Raw genomic sequence first — 14,304 nt, forward strand, 5'->3', positions numbered from 1 at the left:
GGGTGTATGTGTGTCCATACGTCGGATATGAGTACATCAAGAGGGAAGCCTCAGCGTAGGGTTGGGAGCCGCACACACTTGCGAGTCGAGCACACCCCGATCAGCTGCGCTACGTGTGGTGCGCCACATACACTACGATGGATTCTACCGAGTTCTCCGTTTAGCCCTCCTCGTTGCGTGAGTAACTTTGCTCAGCCTTTCTAGTCGGAGCAACGGAGGAAATCTCTCGGCGACTGGTGTTCACTGCACTCCGCGTAGCGGAACGATGGGTCTAGACCTTACGCTGTCCACCGCAGAAAGATACTCGAGGGGGAAGGAAGTACATGTTACCCAACAGTCCTAAAGCACTGCGCCCGACGCCTTCGTATTATGGCATACCAATCAGGAGCAGAGGCGTCAAGATACGATCGCTGTCGACCCTCTAGTTCACATACGAAACACACTACGGTGTTCATGAAGGCGCCGCTGCCATTATTTCTAGTTTCGTGGTAGGGCGCCCGCAATATTAAAAGCTATGTGAACGCACAGGTGCACTCACGGCGTGAGGAAGTAAATAGACACAACGCGGTTGAGAGGCTCTCACCTGTTTGAACGCTGGCAGACAGACACGAACTGAATCTGGTTGCCGCGTGAGACAGCTACGCAGGCGGGGGGGGGGAGGGGGGCAGGGGAGGGGGGTTGGGGTGCAGTAGAGACAAGAACCGTCCTGTGTTTGCTGAAGGACAAACGTTTCCAAGTTTGTCTATGGCATCTCATTAATACTAGTTTCTGGTAAGATAAACATACAGGGTTTCAAGGGTTTTCGGCACGGTGAAGTGCTGGAGGGAGACGCGAGCAGTTCCACCAGCAGCCCGGCACCAGCGTTTTTGTAGATGCCCCAACGGCTGCGCTGACTCTCCTGCCGACCTTCTTTACTACCTCGAAAAATCGCCTCTCTGCTTTCATGCAAGTGTGACAGAATCCTGCCACAGTTGCCCCGCTTGATCCCAAATGGCAGCTTCGTGCAGGAACCTCTCTTTGCTCCTACCGAACAGGATTTTTTGTGTGCTCTCTCCCGTTCGTTTGAAAGCGAGAGCTTTTTTTGTCTCGACACCGCAACGTGTGTAGCTGTTTTCCTGCGGAATCTCCGAGGCTTGCCGCACCTTCCGCGGCGGCTCCATCAGTTTCCGAAAAAACTTCCGCCCTCCTTTCTTGTCATCGCGTGTTACTAGTCCGGGTGTATTGAGGTCAGCTAGAACCCACCGTGCTCTAGCGGGTGTGATACAAGTTCTCTGTCGTTTTTGGGGCAGCGTGCTCGACGTCGTCTGTGGAGGACTCAATCCGGCTTTGTAGAGCATCTATTAATCTCTTTGGATCCATACACCGCACGGTGGTGTCTTCCAGAGTCATTCCGTGTCTCTGAAGCCTTCACATACAGGTGGACGTGCGGCTGCGGAGAAACTGGTATCTCTTTTGTGTATTCCCTCTGTTGAGTGGGCATGTGTGCTTCTGGAGGGTTTTCTCCGGTGTCGATATTGGTCCCCCGTTGGGCGATTAAAACCACTGCACACTGCGTGCGTCCTTCGTCACTGTTGGCGTGCTCATCTCTGCGGGGCTGAGTAGCATCGTAAGGGCGCTTGAAACGAGCAAAGCACAGAATGCATTGACCTTGTTCCTCGTCTTTTTCCGCTGCGGACCTTCATCTGTGTCCCTGGACGCTGAAGTCTTCACTCGCGACGTTAAGGCAACTTGTGCTTGGCAACGCGCGGCCGTTGCACATCCGTTCCAGATCTTTCCGGCGTGCAGAGCAGGGGAAAGTCGCGTCCACAGCCGCCTCAAGTTCTGCATGCGTCCGGGTTGCATCTCTGCTTCCGCTTCTTCCTCGCCGCGGACGTCCGCTGTTGTTGGAGACAGGCGACCACCCAGTGGCCAAGCGACCACGGACGCCTCTGAGCTACACGTCCGCCCCGTCTCTCCCGTCGGCTCACTCGCTGCCTCACTCTTCGCTGCTGACTCGCACGAGCGAGACGTTGCTCACCCCCACGCTCGACCACCTCTTTAGGGGCTGGCACTATGGTGTTCGGCCACTACATCCCCCCTCTGGGGCTCAAGAACCTACACAGCTACAAGTATACTTCTGGAGGCTACACGCCTCTGGATAAGTTGATGAACCCGTGGTGGGAATATGTGGCTTCCCTCGTGCCCTCGACAGTTCACCCCAACACGCTGACCGTACTTGGTTTTCTCTGCGCGAACGCAGCTGCGATTTTGCAGCTGTGGCACACGCCTACCTTGTCGGAAGACGCGCCGCGGTGGGTGTTTTTTGCTGTCGCACTCCTCTTCTTTCTCTACCAAACATTTGACGCAATCGATGGAAAACACGCGCGCCGAAACAACCTGAGCTCTCCGCTCGGCCAGCTCTTCGACCATGGGTGCGATATCATCCTCACGACCCCTCTCACGCTGGTCAGCATCGCTGTAATTACAGCTGGAACCGGCTTCTTGCAGCATTTCATCGCCATGACGAGCTCCCAGGCGCTCCAGTTCATCTACATGGTAAGGCTGCATGGGAAACAACCACGCTGTTTTCCAGCGATCCACGTTTGCCGCGGAAATCCGGCATGTGCGAGGCAATGTAACGAGTTTTGCAGCTCTGTGTAGCGTTCATCTAGGAAGAACGGGTGTCCGCTCACAAAGCACACGACTCTTCATGCAAGGGAACGGGCAAGAGAGAAACAATTCAGGCGTGTGGCTGACTGGACGCTCGACGAAGGATTGTTCTGGGGAGTCGGGACAGCGCATTTTCTACGGTCTCAGGCCTGCGCTGGTGGCGGCGGTCCCTACAGAGTGCCGCCAGTACTATGCGTGCCTCTTGAAACTGAACTACCCTTGTCAGAAACTTCAGAGGCCGTGAATCGAATGCTGCGGGTTTTATGGTGCTTTCTTGTGGAACTGACTCGACGGTGTGTGTTGTGACTCTTTTTGTTCTGCAGTGGTGGGAACTGCATTTCCACGTGTTTTACGCCGCCACAGGCTTCATCGGCGTCACGGAGGCTCAGATGGGAGTAAGTCTTGGAATGCCTAAGCGCGTGATGGGTTGGTCAGAAATGCCAACTCAAGCGGCGCAGTCGGAGTCCTCGTTCATTTTCCCTGTGTTTTTTCAGGTGATGGCCATGGCGCTGATTTCTGGAGTGTGCGGCCCTTACGTGTGGAGATACAGCCTCTTGAAGCTTCTTCCTTCGTCCTCTCTCAAGTAGGTCAAAAACTGCCCCGACAGGAATGCCTCTCGACTGTATGAATTGAGGGGGAGTTGGCAACGTAGTCCTTTGAGGATGCTCTTGAGAGCGGCGCAAGTCGGTTCGGTGCGTTGCTCAGCAGTGCGTCTACCCTCCATGCAAGCTGTCTGCTACCTGCTGAAACACATTTCTGGCATAACGCTGCAGCTTCATGCTTGCATGCGTCGCACCGACTGTCTACGCGGTACCAGTGCGGGTCAAGGACTCTCTGTTCAGAGCTTTGTACTTGCTTCACCACTAACTCTCCTCATTTGCACAAGGCAGATGAAATGATCACAGCGTGGTTCCCGTAGCTGTGTTCACCTTTCAATAGTCAGAAGCTGGTATCGGCCATTAGGGGGCGAGCCACAGCGTCGCCAGTTTGCTTGCGGTGCGTCAGCGTTGCCGCAGCGGAGTCTCCGTTGTCTCAGCGTCACGCGTAGTCAAGAGGTCGCGCTGCTTCTGTCGATGCTCTCCCCAGAGACGCGCTCACCTACATCTCGAGCGCGTTCCACGTGGATCTGACGGGCCTGCTGGTGGTGCAGGCTATCCTCATCGCGTGGTAGGTCAGTGAGACGAGCGATGGGGCGAGCCAAGAAGGCCGCCGCGACGTTGTTTCCAGCGGTGTCCGCCGCGTCCAGCCAGTGGAAGCGCCAAGGGGCCCTGAACGGAGGTCGTGTTCCGGTTTTCTCGGGAAAAGGGCCGATTCGCGTTGCTCATTCGTTGCAGACCGAGGTGCAAATGCGAGCGGAGGCGAAACGCATCGGCAGCGATACATTTTGCGTGCCTTTCCTGTGCAGCAACCTGCCGTCCCTTCTGTACTGCGTCGTTGCTGGAGTGGCTCGCGCGCCGAAACGCCGCCTCGCTGTCTGCCAGTTCCTCGGCTTTGTCTGCTACATGGCAGCCCAAGGAGCCCTGTGGCATACGTGTAAGTCGCGCAGAGATGATCCGCTAGTGCTGCGTGAGAGGTGTTTCGAGTGAGGAACTGCTTCGCGAAGGCGTCTCATTCCAATCAACGCTAACAAGCTGCTCGGTCGGAGGAGTTGCACACACGGCCTCATGACGAGGCCGCCCTGTGTGACCCTCCGTCGTGTTTCTTTCGCTCCGCATCGACTGTGTTCGTTGTCAGAAGGCGTGGCCGCTGGGCCGTGGTGCGAGGCGGGCATGCGCTTGTGAAAACTAAACGTGTCTTGTACGGTTCCTTTGCGAATCGGTGCACCTCACATTTCGTTTGGGCGCATGCCACGTCGTTGTGGCTTCCACCGTGCTCTGGAGTCGCTCTCCTGTAGGTGTGTACCGTCCCGGCTTCGAGAAAGCTCACACAGCTTCAGCTACGTTATGCGCCGATCGCGCCGTGTCCCAGTGTGGTTTGCTCTGCGTGCTTCCATCCTCTGTGGCCGTGTGGACTGTGGGGCTGGCGTCTTTTTGCGTCTCTTTCTTCAGGCCTCGAGGGAGCTCCAGAAGACCGAACCACGCCGGGACTCATCTACTTGACCGTGACAACATCCTACAGCATTTTGCTGCTGCGAATCTGCCTCAGTGCGACGTGCCGCTTCCCGTTTAAACTGATTAACCGTCCCGTAATTCCCTTCTTCCTGGTGGCGATCGGAATCGTCGCGTGCCCGTGGTGCCGCGTCCATCGATATGCTCTCCTGGCGGTAAGCGAGGAATGCATGCTTGTAAGTGCTGCTCTCGTATGTGTATTGTTCCTGATGGTGTGTTGGGTTCCGCGTCATTTCCTTTCTACTACAGCTCCTGCCACCGGCCGAGTTCTTGCGCGTGAAACTCTCCGTTGTACGGCGAACTTCGATGTCATTCGGGAGGAACCCGTGGCGTCTGCGGGCTTCTGCGCTGTTACATGCGGACTTTGCCTCAGGACGAAGAGGCTGAAGCTTTGAAAAACTGCACGCCGTTCCTCGGGTATGTTTTCCCTGCTTTCCGCGAATATATGCAGGCGGTGAACGTGTGGAACATCGCCTACCTCGCCGACTTCCTATACACAAGCGTCTCAGACGTATGTGTGTGCCTGGGCATTTCTTGTTTCCGGGTGGGCTACTGCAAAAAGAAGAAGGAGGAAGCCGAGAAGGAACTAAAGGGGTTGTCTGCGGCCTTCGACGCCACCGGAAAAGAGCTGAGGCAGCGGGAAACCGCCAAAGTCGTGCCTGAGCCCTGTACGCGAGACGAAGGCGACAACATCCCTGTCGCTGATTTGAGGGACAGCAGACGCCGAGGTGCGTAGAGATGAAGAGAAGTGCTCTACGAGAGTCACTGAGGGCCGCTTGGTTTCGCTCGCGGAGTCGTCCGCATGCGGCACCACGCAGTGATATGTTTTTTGGGTTTCACAGTGGGTGTCCGACAAAAGTGAGGCAGATTGTGTGTTGTAGAAGACACGAGCGTGTTTTTGGTAAAGCGCTCTCGGGAGCAATCTCTTCACTTTGTTTTTCGGATGTGCGTAGAGCACAGAGTCCTGCTCGCGCACATCTCACCGCTTCCTTCTACGCAACGCTCTGGGGAGGCAAATGACATCGCTGCCCGTTTTTCTTCTCACCAGCGTAGCGACAACCCTGCAGGCGCATGCATCCACGTGCGTGTATTTGCCCGGACCTCAGATGGTTACATGTGTGCGCTGTGGCTAGATATTTGTATCTGCGTGTACCGACGTCGACTCCAATTGGAAGGTGGGCACGCGGCAGTTTCCTCGATATCTGGTTGCGTCCCTGTTCGCGTTGTAGCACTCCTGTTGCCACCAGCCGCTCGCCCCTTCCCGTTCTCATGTAGTCTTGCGCGGAATGCCCAGTTTCATATATCGTACGACTCTTGCGGCCATATGCGACAGGCGACAGAGTAGTTCGTTGTCTTCGGTGTTCCGAGGCTGCGGGACTCGAGCCGTTTGCCCCCTCGCGTGGGCGGTTTTGCGGCTTCTCTCAATATAACTCTAGAGTTCATGTGCTGTTGACAAATTACCGTTTCCTGTACGGTTTTATTTTCACTTGCTTCGTATCAGTCTTGCCGTTTCGCAAAACTGACTTCCGCCGTTCGGTGCGTTTACTTTCTTTCGGTTCCATCAGTGTTGCGTGTGGCACTTGACGTGTCCAGTGAACTCGCTGCAATGCTTCTTTTCTTCAGCCCGGCAGATCGTAGCAGCGGATCCGCGTCACCTTGATTGGCGCGCAGTAGCGTCGCTCCTTCCTTGGCTTGTCTGTTCCCTATGCCAGGCCGCCCACGGAAAGAAAGCGTGGACTTAGCTGCACTTGAGGGGCTGAGCTCGCTTAGCTCGGTGTGTCAGCTACAGTTCACGCATGCGGGGGGCGCGCTTAGAAAGGCATCAAGCAGCGTCGGGTTCTTGTGCCCTGTGTACGTCGCAGGATTCAGCGGGCACCTATTTTTTTGCGCATTATCGAAATCAGCTGTATAAAATACCTCGGCATGGTCTCATCATCAGAGCTATTTGGGGGGGGAGGGGAGAAGGGGCGGGCGGAACTGGTATATCGATGCTGCGTGCCCAACATCGAGATCTCGGCGACGTAGTATTGACAGCACGTAAAGGCTGTTGAATAGCGCCGCAGGATGCAGCTGGTAATCATCACTCTTAACTTCTGGCATTCGAGAGAAGACTAGCTGTTTTCGAAATCTGGCTTCCAAGTTGGCAAGGTGGCAGGCGGGCAGAGAGCAACAGGCAGTACATGTGCGGCTTTCGCAAATGGTGCTGTGCGAGATAGGGTTTGAGTAGACCATTCGAAAAAACAGTTGCTGTGAAATTAATTAAGTTTCAATGAGCAGGTGTATCGACCAATTTATGATAGACAAGATTGAACGTAGTAGACTAATACCTGTTTTGGTAGGGCGAGCGTAGCGGTGGTTGCCCCACTTAGTGTGTGGAACTCCGCTGTGGCTGCAGTATATGAAACGCCTGTTGTGAACTGAAGAAAAGTGCTTTCTGTCTATCTCTCGTACATTCTGGCACGTATGAGGCGGTGATTCGCTGACAAGGATGGCTTCGCACATATGGTAGGGTTGATGTGTGGGGAAAGCTTGGCACACCGCAAAAACTGTCTTTAAGCGGAACTCATAGAATAGCCTGAACAGTTACACTTTCAAGCAGAGCTTTACACACTTTCTTCAGACTGAAGAGGTCCACTGTCTGCAGGAAAGCCTCTGCTTTGCGATCTTGGTCCAATACCAGAAAAGACTCAACAAGATCCACAATTCCGCCTTCTGCCTGATACAGTCCGGCCAAACGTCGTGGTCCGACCGAGGCAGAACACTGGGCGCTTCGGGCATCTTCATTGTCTGGTCCGCTTATGCAACCAAGTTTTCTACGAGGCTGTCCTTTTCGATGTTTTCGGTGGCCTGCGCTCGTTCTACGTTGATCGAGAGCGCACAAGCTTTGGTAAGGGCCTTGAGGCTGCAGCGCGTGCAGTTGCATGCCAGAAGCCAAAGCTCGCGACGGGTCTGCTGCGGCAAACTGAGTTTTTCGAGGAAGTAGAGGCAAATGGGGCATGCCTCCGTCACTTTGTTTGTTCAGACTCCGATGGCGCGCTGCAACACAGCAGGCACTGGGCTAGCTGGATAATTACGGTTTCCGAAGAAGCTATCATTGCGCCCCTTCACGCAGTAGAGACATGAAACAGCTCCACAGTTTCACCTGTTTGCGGAGCCGCTGTCGCGAGCAGCTTCTCATCTGATCCACCCCGGATTTCGGACCGCATCTCGCTGTTGCTTCTATGCGATGTCTGCCGCTGACCACTCAGAGAAAGAGTCCGGCCAGAAGGATCGATCAAATCCACGCGCAAAAATATGGAGCTCATGAGATCGTGCCCGTCGTGGTGGCCTCCTCTCTTCTCAGACACCGCCTTTTCTCATTCTAAAAGCACGGGCTTACCAGGGAAACACGCCTTCGGAGGTTTAGTGTCGATCTCGTGCAAGTGCATTGCTAGGTCCCCTTCCCTCACTTGCCTTTGGCGTCCGAGACCTACTGCTTCAGAAGTGGTTGAGCATTATCTTTTTTTTCTCAGCATAATCTCTGAAACATGTTCTTTTCTGTTTCTTACTTTCAGCGCTGACGCTTCTCGGGAGATCCCCTGTCGCATCCCGTTCCTGGGTTCCTGAGGGCGGCGCGCTGAAGGGTTTTTGTTCATGGGCTGTCGCGAGAGTTTGACAGCCTGCAGCAAACGTCGAAGGGCTAATCGCCAAAAACCGTGTGCCATCGTCCTGACCACGAGGGCTGTTACTAGTGTCTGAGGCACTGCTATGCGCTTCAGGATTGGCATCCTCAGTGTCGCTGGCGCTGGAGCAGTGGCTGGTGTCAGAATCGCACAGGCTGCGCCAACGAGGGGACGGCTGCCAGTTTTTTGCACGGTGTGAGGATATCTCCTTATTGGTTTCCCCCATTCCTGGCTTTTCTTGGCCCCTAGAATGCCAGTCCCTGTCGTCCAGCGTTTCTGAAACAACTGCATGTGTTCCAGAACGTTCTAAAGACATGAGTTGATGCTGGTGAAGCTCAGCTGTGCGGAACGGGATCTGTTGCCCACGACCACATTGGGCGCCAGGAGTGTCCGTCCTCTCCGCCAGCGAATTCGTGTCAACGCCTTCCCTGCTCATCGGCACTGAAGATGGACCTGGGTATGAACAGAACGGATCGAACTGCGGCTTTTTTAAGGAGCGTTCTCCCTCGAGCCCCTTGCTTCCGGCGACTCGATGCACATGAACCGAATACTTCGCAGCACGCCGGTGCGTATCTTCGAACAACGAAACCAGACTTCTGAGGTTGTGAACCATGGCTGGAAGAGCAGTCCTGAGTTGAGTTCCTGCCAACGAGCGGGATGTTGGTTTCCGTAGGCGCTCCCCATCCATTATGCTGTTGGGCTCTTGTGCCCTTGCGGCGTTGGCGGTAGTGCCAAGCTGTGATTCCTCAACTTTGAGTTCTGGATTGATGGCCGTCTCCAGAAGTTGGTCAGAAACCGTCTCTACGGGGTCGGCACCTTCGGAAAGCAACTCGGTGCGAGTTTTCACCTTCCCCTCAATGACGGCCGGTCGCGCTTCCTCGGCCTTCGTCGAAGCAAGAGTCTCGTCGCCAGGAAGACAGGAATTCCCTGGACTGTTTTTAGCTTCCCCTCTGCACTGGCTGCTTCGCAGCGAAGCTCTCGCTCGCAGAATGCAGTACGATAGGGACCGCCTGTGGCTTCCCTTGGGGGGCATGACAATGTATGAAACGGTGTGTCGTCTGCGCTGATTCCGAGGCGATGACGGTGAGAGAGAGGAAGGAGGAAAACTGAGCAAGGTTTCGGCAGAATCCAACGCCCGAAACGACCCAAACAGCCGCCGACGCAGCTGCACAAGACACGGCTGCCCTTGCAGACAAGCCTCCTTTCCGACGGAATGCGAAGCCGAGCTGAGATCTGGCGCTCTACGAAGTGATCCCGCATCCTCTCTCTCGAATTGGGCCGTCCGGGAGACAGGCCTCGCGTTGGCGCGATGCGCAAAGCTTCCCGTGGCCTGCGCACTCATTGTATTGGAGCACCTTTCCGGAAAAGAGAGTGGAGCGCACTGCGGAAGTGGCTCTGGCAGAGGCTTGATGCCGCTTCGGTAGCGAGCAGGCCAGGCGCCAGACTGTAGATCGGAGGCCATGCCAAATAGATGCCGAGAAAGGCGGTGTAGTCGACGGGCGTACACGACACATCGGCGAAGGACGATCCGCTGCAAGGTTCTGCCAAAACAGCGCGAAGAGATCATGACAACGAAAACTCCCAGAGCTTCTTCACGAAGCGGAGCATCCCTACAGTTGCCGGACTTCCCACGCGTGGGGCTGAAGCACCCTTCAGCTTGTGTCCGTACAGACTACACACTTGAAGGTCTTACCCTTGGCGAAAAGAACTTGCTAAACCCATGTTACAATGATTTGTATACAATGGTCAGTGAACAGTCTATTTCAGCCGGTCACTCTGTATCGAAATTAGATGGAATGAAGGCATTGCACTGTGACGGTCACGAAATACACGCGGCGAGTCTTCAAGTCGGATGCCTCGAGTCGCGTCGCAGTCGTCGCTTCCGCCTTCAAGGCCAAAGGTCCCAGTGCATTCAGTTTCAAAACACACCACATGAATATCCAGGCAGGGTTAGATCCGTTCTTGCGTGCTTCTAGACTCCTATGGTTTCACTGATGTGCGCTCTGCGACGACGCACACCCGCCGCTCTCCGCTGAATCATGCGTGGCGTGCCTCTCAAGTGCCTACCGGCTCTCCTGAAATTCCGCGACCGTCCTTTGAATTTGATTTGTCAGTTGCCCTTTCGCATGAGCGAACTGCGATTGGATGAGTGCAAGCCTCCTTTCATGGGATTGTCTGAGTTCCTGGAGCTGGGAGTTTCGTTTTTCTATGAGGGACTGGACCATAAGCGCTCCCTTCAACTCGATGTCTTCCATTGTTTCGGAGCCCATCGTGTCCATATCGGGAAGAAGTTCCTCCGAAACGCTCCCTCCCTTTCGCACGACACCGTCGCACGCACTTCTCGTTTGTGCTCGCTCTTTTTTTATTTCCTTCTCAACCTCTGCAAGCTTGGCTTCCATGTATTTTCGTGCATCTAAGACCTGCTTGTGAAGCCGGATTTCGATGCAGTGGAGACGTGCTGCATCCCGTTGAAGCTGCTGTAGTAGTGCATCCTTTTCTTGCTGGAACGTTGTCAGTACCACTTCAAGTTCTTCAGCATTGTTTTCAAGTTCTATTGCACGTGCCCGCGCCTGTCGCACGTTTTCCATCGAATCACTTTGCTGGCTCACTAGCGTTTCCCGTAGCTGACTTATCCACAAGTCCGGTGATCCCGTTAGGCCCCCATGGGCGTACGAAGGCAACGCAAACATTGCCATCCCCATCTCCTTCGCAAACGGTTTCAGGACCTCCTTCTCGTGGTCTGTCAAATTAAGTTGATTCATGAGCGTACACACAAACGCTCCTGTCTCCGCCTCTATCTGCTGTCTCCTCTGCGTGGAGTGCGCTCCCGGTCCGCTTGGAGCGGATACAGGGACTTCGGTATCATGTCGCTGACCCACAACGGAGGACGAGTCACACCCAGGACACTCTGCAGAATGAGGCATGTGAATTCCGGACTGATGGGGCGAAGCGCCCCTCTGAGCCGTGTCCGTGTGCCTTTGTACCATCCCGAGCCCCCTGGAGTGCCTCGCACATGCCGATTTCTGGTCATGCATGCGTGCGGGCTCGGCGGAGGCCGGAGTGGTGTCACACGGAGTTTGACGATACTGTTGAGGCCGATGGCTATGGTGGTCTTTTGCTTCTCTGGTATCCAGAGCCAGAGCTGCGGGTAAAGCGCCGCCACCACCTGGGAAACTCGACCAACGTCGCCTGTGCAAAGGCAGCTCTGTACACGTGGCCATGCTGCCGACGTCATTTACGCGAGCTTTCCTGCCTGTTTCCGAGGCAATGCCTCCAGACAACTGGGCCTTAACCCCCGTGCTGAGCGATACGTAACCCTTTGCGCTGTGACGACTGCTTGCTCGAAGTTTCATCGTAGACCCGACCAACACCTCCACGTGACCACTGGCCGCGGGCTGAAAGCAGGGAGAAACGAGCGCTTCTTGGCCTGCCGTTAGACTGCGAAGGGGGGGAGCAGGCACCGCGACATATGCTTCCTTGCGCTGTCGTAAGTTGGTCTCACACTGCATTTGTCCCCCTCTCGCGTTCTCCTGATATGAAGCAGCGTCGGGATTGGGACCGCTCGCAGCACCGCGGGAGATGTTGTTGTCAGTTGCGTCCGCAGCCGCGCAGCGTAATTCTTTAGCAGATTGGATGGTGAAAGGTGAAGAGGAAGGCGGCAGAAGACCTGCGCACGAAGCACTGGGTGAATGAACTTTTCCCTCGATCAACTCGAGCGGCGGCCGCCGGTCTCGTTCTGGGCAATGACCAGTATTGCCCGGTAAGGCCGCGCAGGATTTGTCCACGGGTTTGTGCTCGTCAGGCCTCAGCGTTGAGATCACAAAAGCGCTTTGTGCTAAGGCGCCGCCGCTTAGGTGTAAAAGCACTTTCGCCAGATATGGCTTCGGCGGCTCGTCTCGAACACTTTTGTCGGCATTGGGAGCTGCCAGGTGCTCTTTGGCTCTTACTAACCAGTGAAGCGTTTCGCCAAGACTCGCGAGATTGCGATCTAACGTCTCCACAGAATACTTCCAGCTTGTTCGATCGCGCGCCTCGATACTGCCCTGAGTACTTTTCCCCTGATCTACTAAGGCGTCTGTTCCTCTAAGGTCCACGAATGTCAAGAATGTAGTTTGCCCTTTCTGCAGAGGTCGATCGGCACTCCGAGAAATATCCGGTGTCACAAGGCCTTTTTCTGCAGACCCTGCCGAAGAGGAGGCCGCCTGTCGTGTCGGGAATGCATCCCCTGAGATTCGCCTCCCCACCAACGCAGCCGTTAGCGAGCCACGGCAACCAGCAACAGGCAGAATGCGGCGAGAGGCGATTTTGATCATGTACGCTGCGCAGCTCTGGCTCCGAGGCCGCTCTGATTCGTCTCCAAGCGCACTGCATTGGTGCATGGCCCCAACGAGCAGGGTGAGAGCCTGTCGAGCAGAACTTAGTTTGACTTCAGACACCGAGACTAAGGGCACATGCTCCTCTGCAGACGTCACCAGGGGTCTGTGGCTCGTACGGCCTCCTTCACGCATCGGTCTACAGCCTGTACGTGGACGACTCCCTGGAGTCGCTCTATCTGGGCAATCTGAGCGGCCGGTGGAGTGAGGTCGACAGCGCCCGGTGCGCATTTCACTTTGTTCATGACACACTGCCTCGACAGAGGAAGAAGCTCTAACGGGCGTCGCTGTGTCACCATCTGTATCTGAGGGTGATTCATCCCGTGGCTCCCTCGATGCTGTTGTTGAGATCAGATGTTGCCGCGGGCTGCTGTCAGCGGCTCGGTTGCAGTTAGAGCGCACGTGAAGCAGATCTCTTGTCGCGTCCCCGATCACTTCAAAGCAGCTCAGGCTAATCTCTGCCGTCCTGTCTTCTATGCGTTGGTACAGTAATCTGAATAAGCTGTCGAGACACCGAGGAATAAAGCCCCGTGGATCAGCAGCGGCAATCGCATCGCCACATTGGTTCCCAGAGCCCGCAGACTGCGGATGGAGGATAGCTGTTTTCTCAGGCCACGCGTTTGCCTCTCTACCAGCCGACAGCAGCGTCAAGGGTGTAGCGTCGTCTCCAATTGCTGGACTGCTAAGAAAGAAGCAGTACGTGTTGCGGCCACCATTTACTGTCGCGTGGACCACCGGGAGGCCCACAGAAGCAAACACATCCTCGTCTGATGCAGCCTGCGACACTAGCCGACAGAAGCGATAACTGTTGCGGAGTGCGACCCGACGGAGGGCGTCTTCCGGCACGGCTGGGATTCCCGGCACGGCTGGGATTCCCGGCACGGCTGGGATTTCCGGCACGGCTGGGATTTCCGGCACGGCTGGGATTTCCGGCACGGCTGGGATTTCCGGCACGGCTGGGATTTCCGGCACGGCTGGGATATCCGTCCCACTGGCCAGCGGGAGCCCCGTCGCTTCTCTCTGCGTCAGAAAATCCTCCCCCGGGGAGTGAAGAAGCACAACAGTTACCGCGGCGCAGGCGAACTCTGCGCTGCGTCCAGCAGCCCCTGAAGAACCTCGTAGCCGACGAGCAGGCACACACAAGCTCGGAGGCGCTCGGCCAAGAGAGTTCTCTGGTCGCTCCATTGGGCCATGCGTGAGGGGAGGCCGGATTGCGTCTATCGAATCAACGATCTGAACTGCATTTCCACGCGTCATCTAAACGTTAGAGATCCACTGTAGGGCTGTTGTTTCACGCGGTCGAAAACTTTATGCTTGTACCTCAGGAGTGTTCACTTGTGACCTCCCCGCCATCTGCGGCAGGCTAATGGGCCACTCCACGCTTAAGGAAACCTGCTGTCGGCTCTGCAGGATATCCGGGCTGTCGCGTGCTGTGCCAAAACGGTGGAACAGCTAGCTATCCACTGTGGCTCCGAAAGACAGACCAACGCGACGAGGGTCAACGACCCGGTC

At 55.7% G+C, this 14,304-nt stretch overlaps 2 protein-coding genes across 2 annotated transcripts; one reads left to right on the forward strand and one right to left on the reverse strand.

Annotated features, from left to right (window-relative positions):
- Positions 1-2,052: 2,052 nt before the first annotated feature.
- On the forward strand, positions 2,053-5,493 carry BESB_002150 (CDP-alcohol phosphatidyltransferase superfamily protein; the record flags this gene model as incomplete). The annotated part of the gene is made up of 7 exons (XM_029358970.1): positions 2,053-2,535; positions 2,973-3,044; positions 3,144-3,232; positions 3,736-3,816; positions 4,055-4,182; positions 4,698-4,912; positions 5,209-5,493. The coding sequence occupies 7 exons, from the start codon at positions 2,053-2,055 to the stop codon at positions 5,491-5,493; spliced, it is 1,353 nt and encodes a 450-aa protein (XP_029221883.1).
- Positions 5,494-9,757: 4,264 nt separating this feature from the next.
- BESB_002160 (uncharacterized protein) lies at positions 9,758-13,977 on the reverse strand (the record flags this gene model as incomplete). Its single annotated transcript, XM_029358971.1, has 2 exons — positions 9,758-9,950; positions 10,487-13,977. The coding sequence occupies 2 exons, from the start codon at positions 13,975-13,977 to the stop codon at positions 9,758-9,760; spliced, it is 3,684 nt and encodes a 1,227-aa protein (XP_029221884.1).
- Positions 13,978-14,304: the final 327 nt, after the last annotated feature.

Source organism: Besnoitia besnoiti, chromosome I (assembly GCF_002563875.1).
Source record: "Besnoitia besnoiti strain Bb-Ger1 chromosome I, whole genome shotgun sequence".
In the NCBI taxonomy this organism is placed as follows: Eukaryota; Apicomplexa; class Conoidasida; order Eucoccidiorida; family Sarcocystidae; genus Besnoitia; species Besnoitia besnoiti.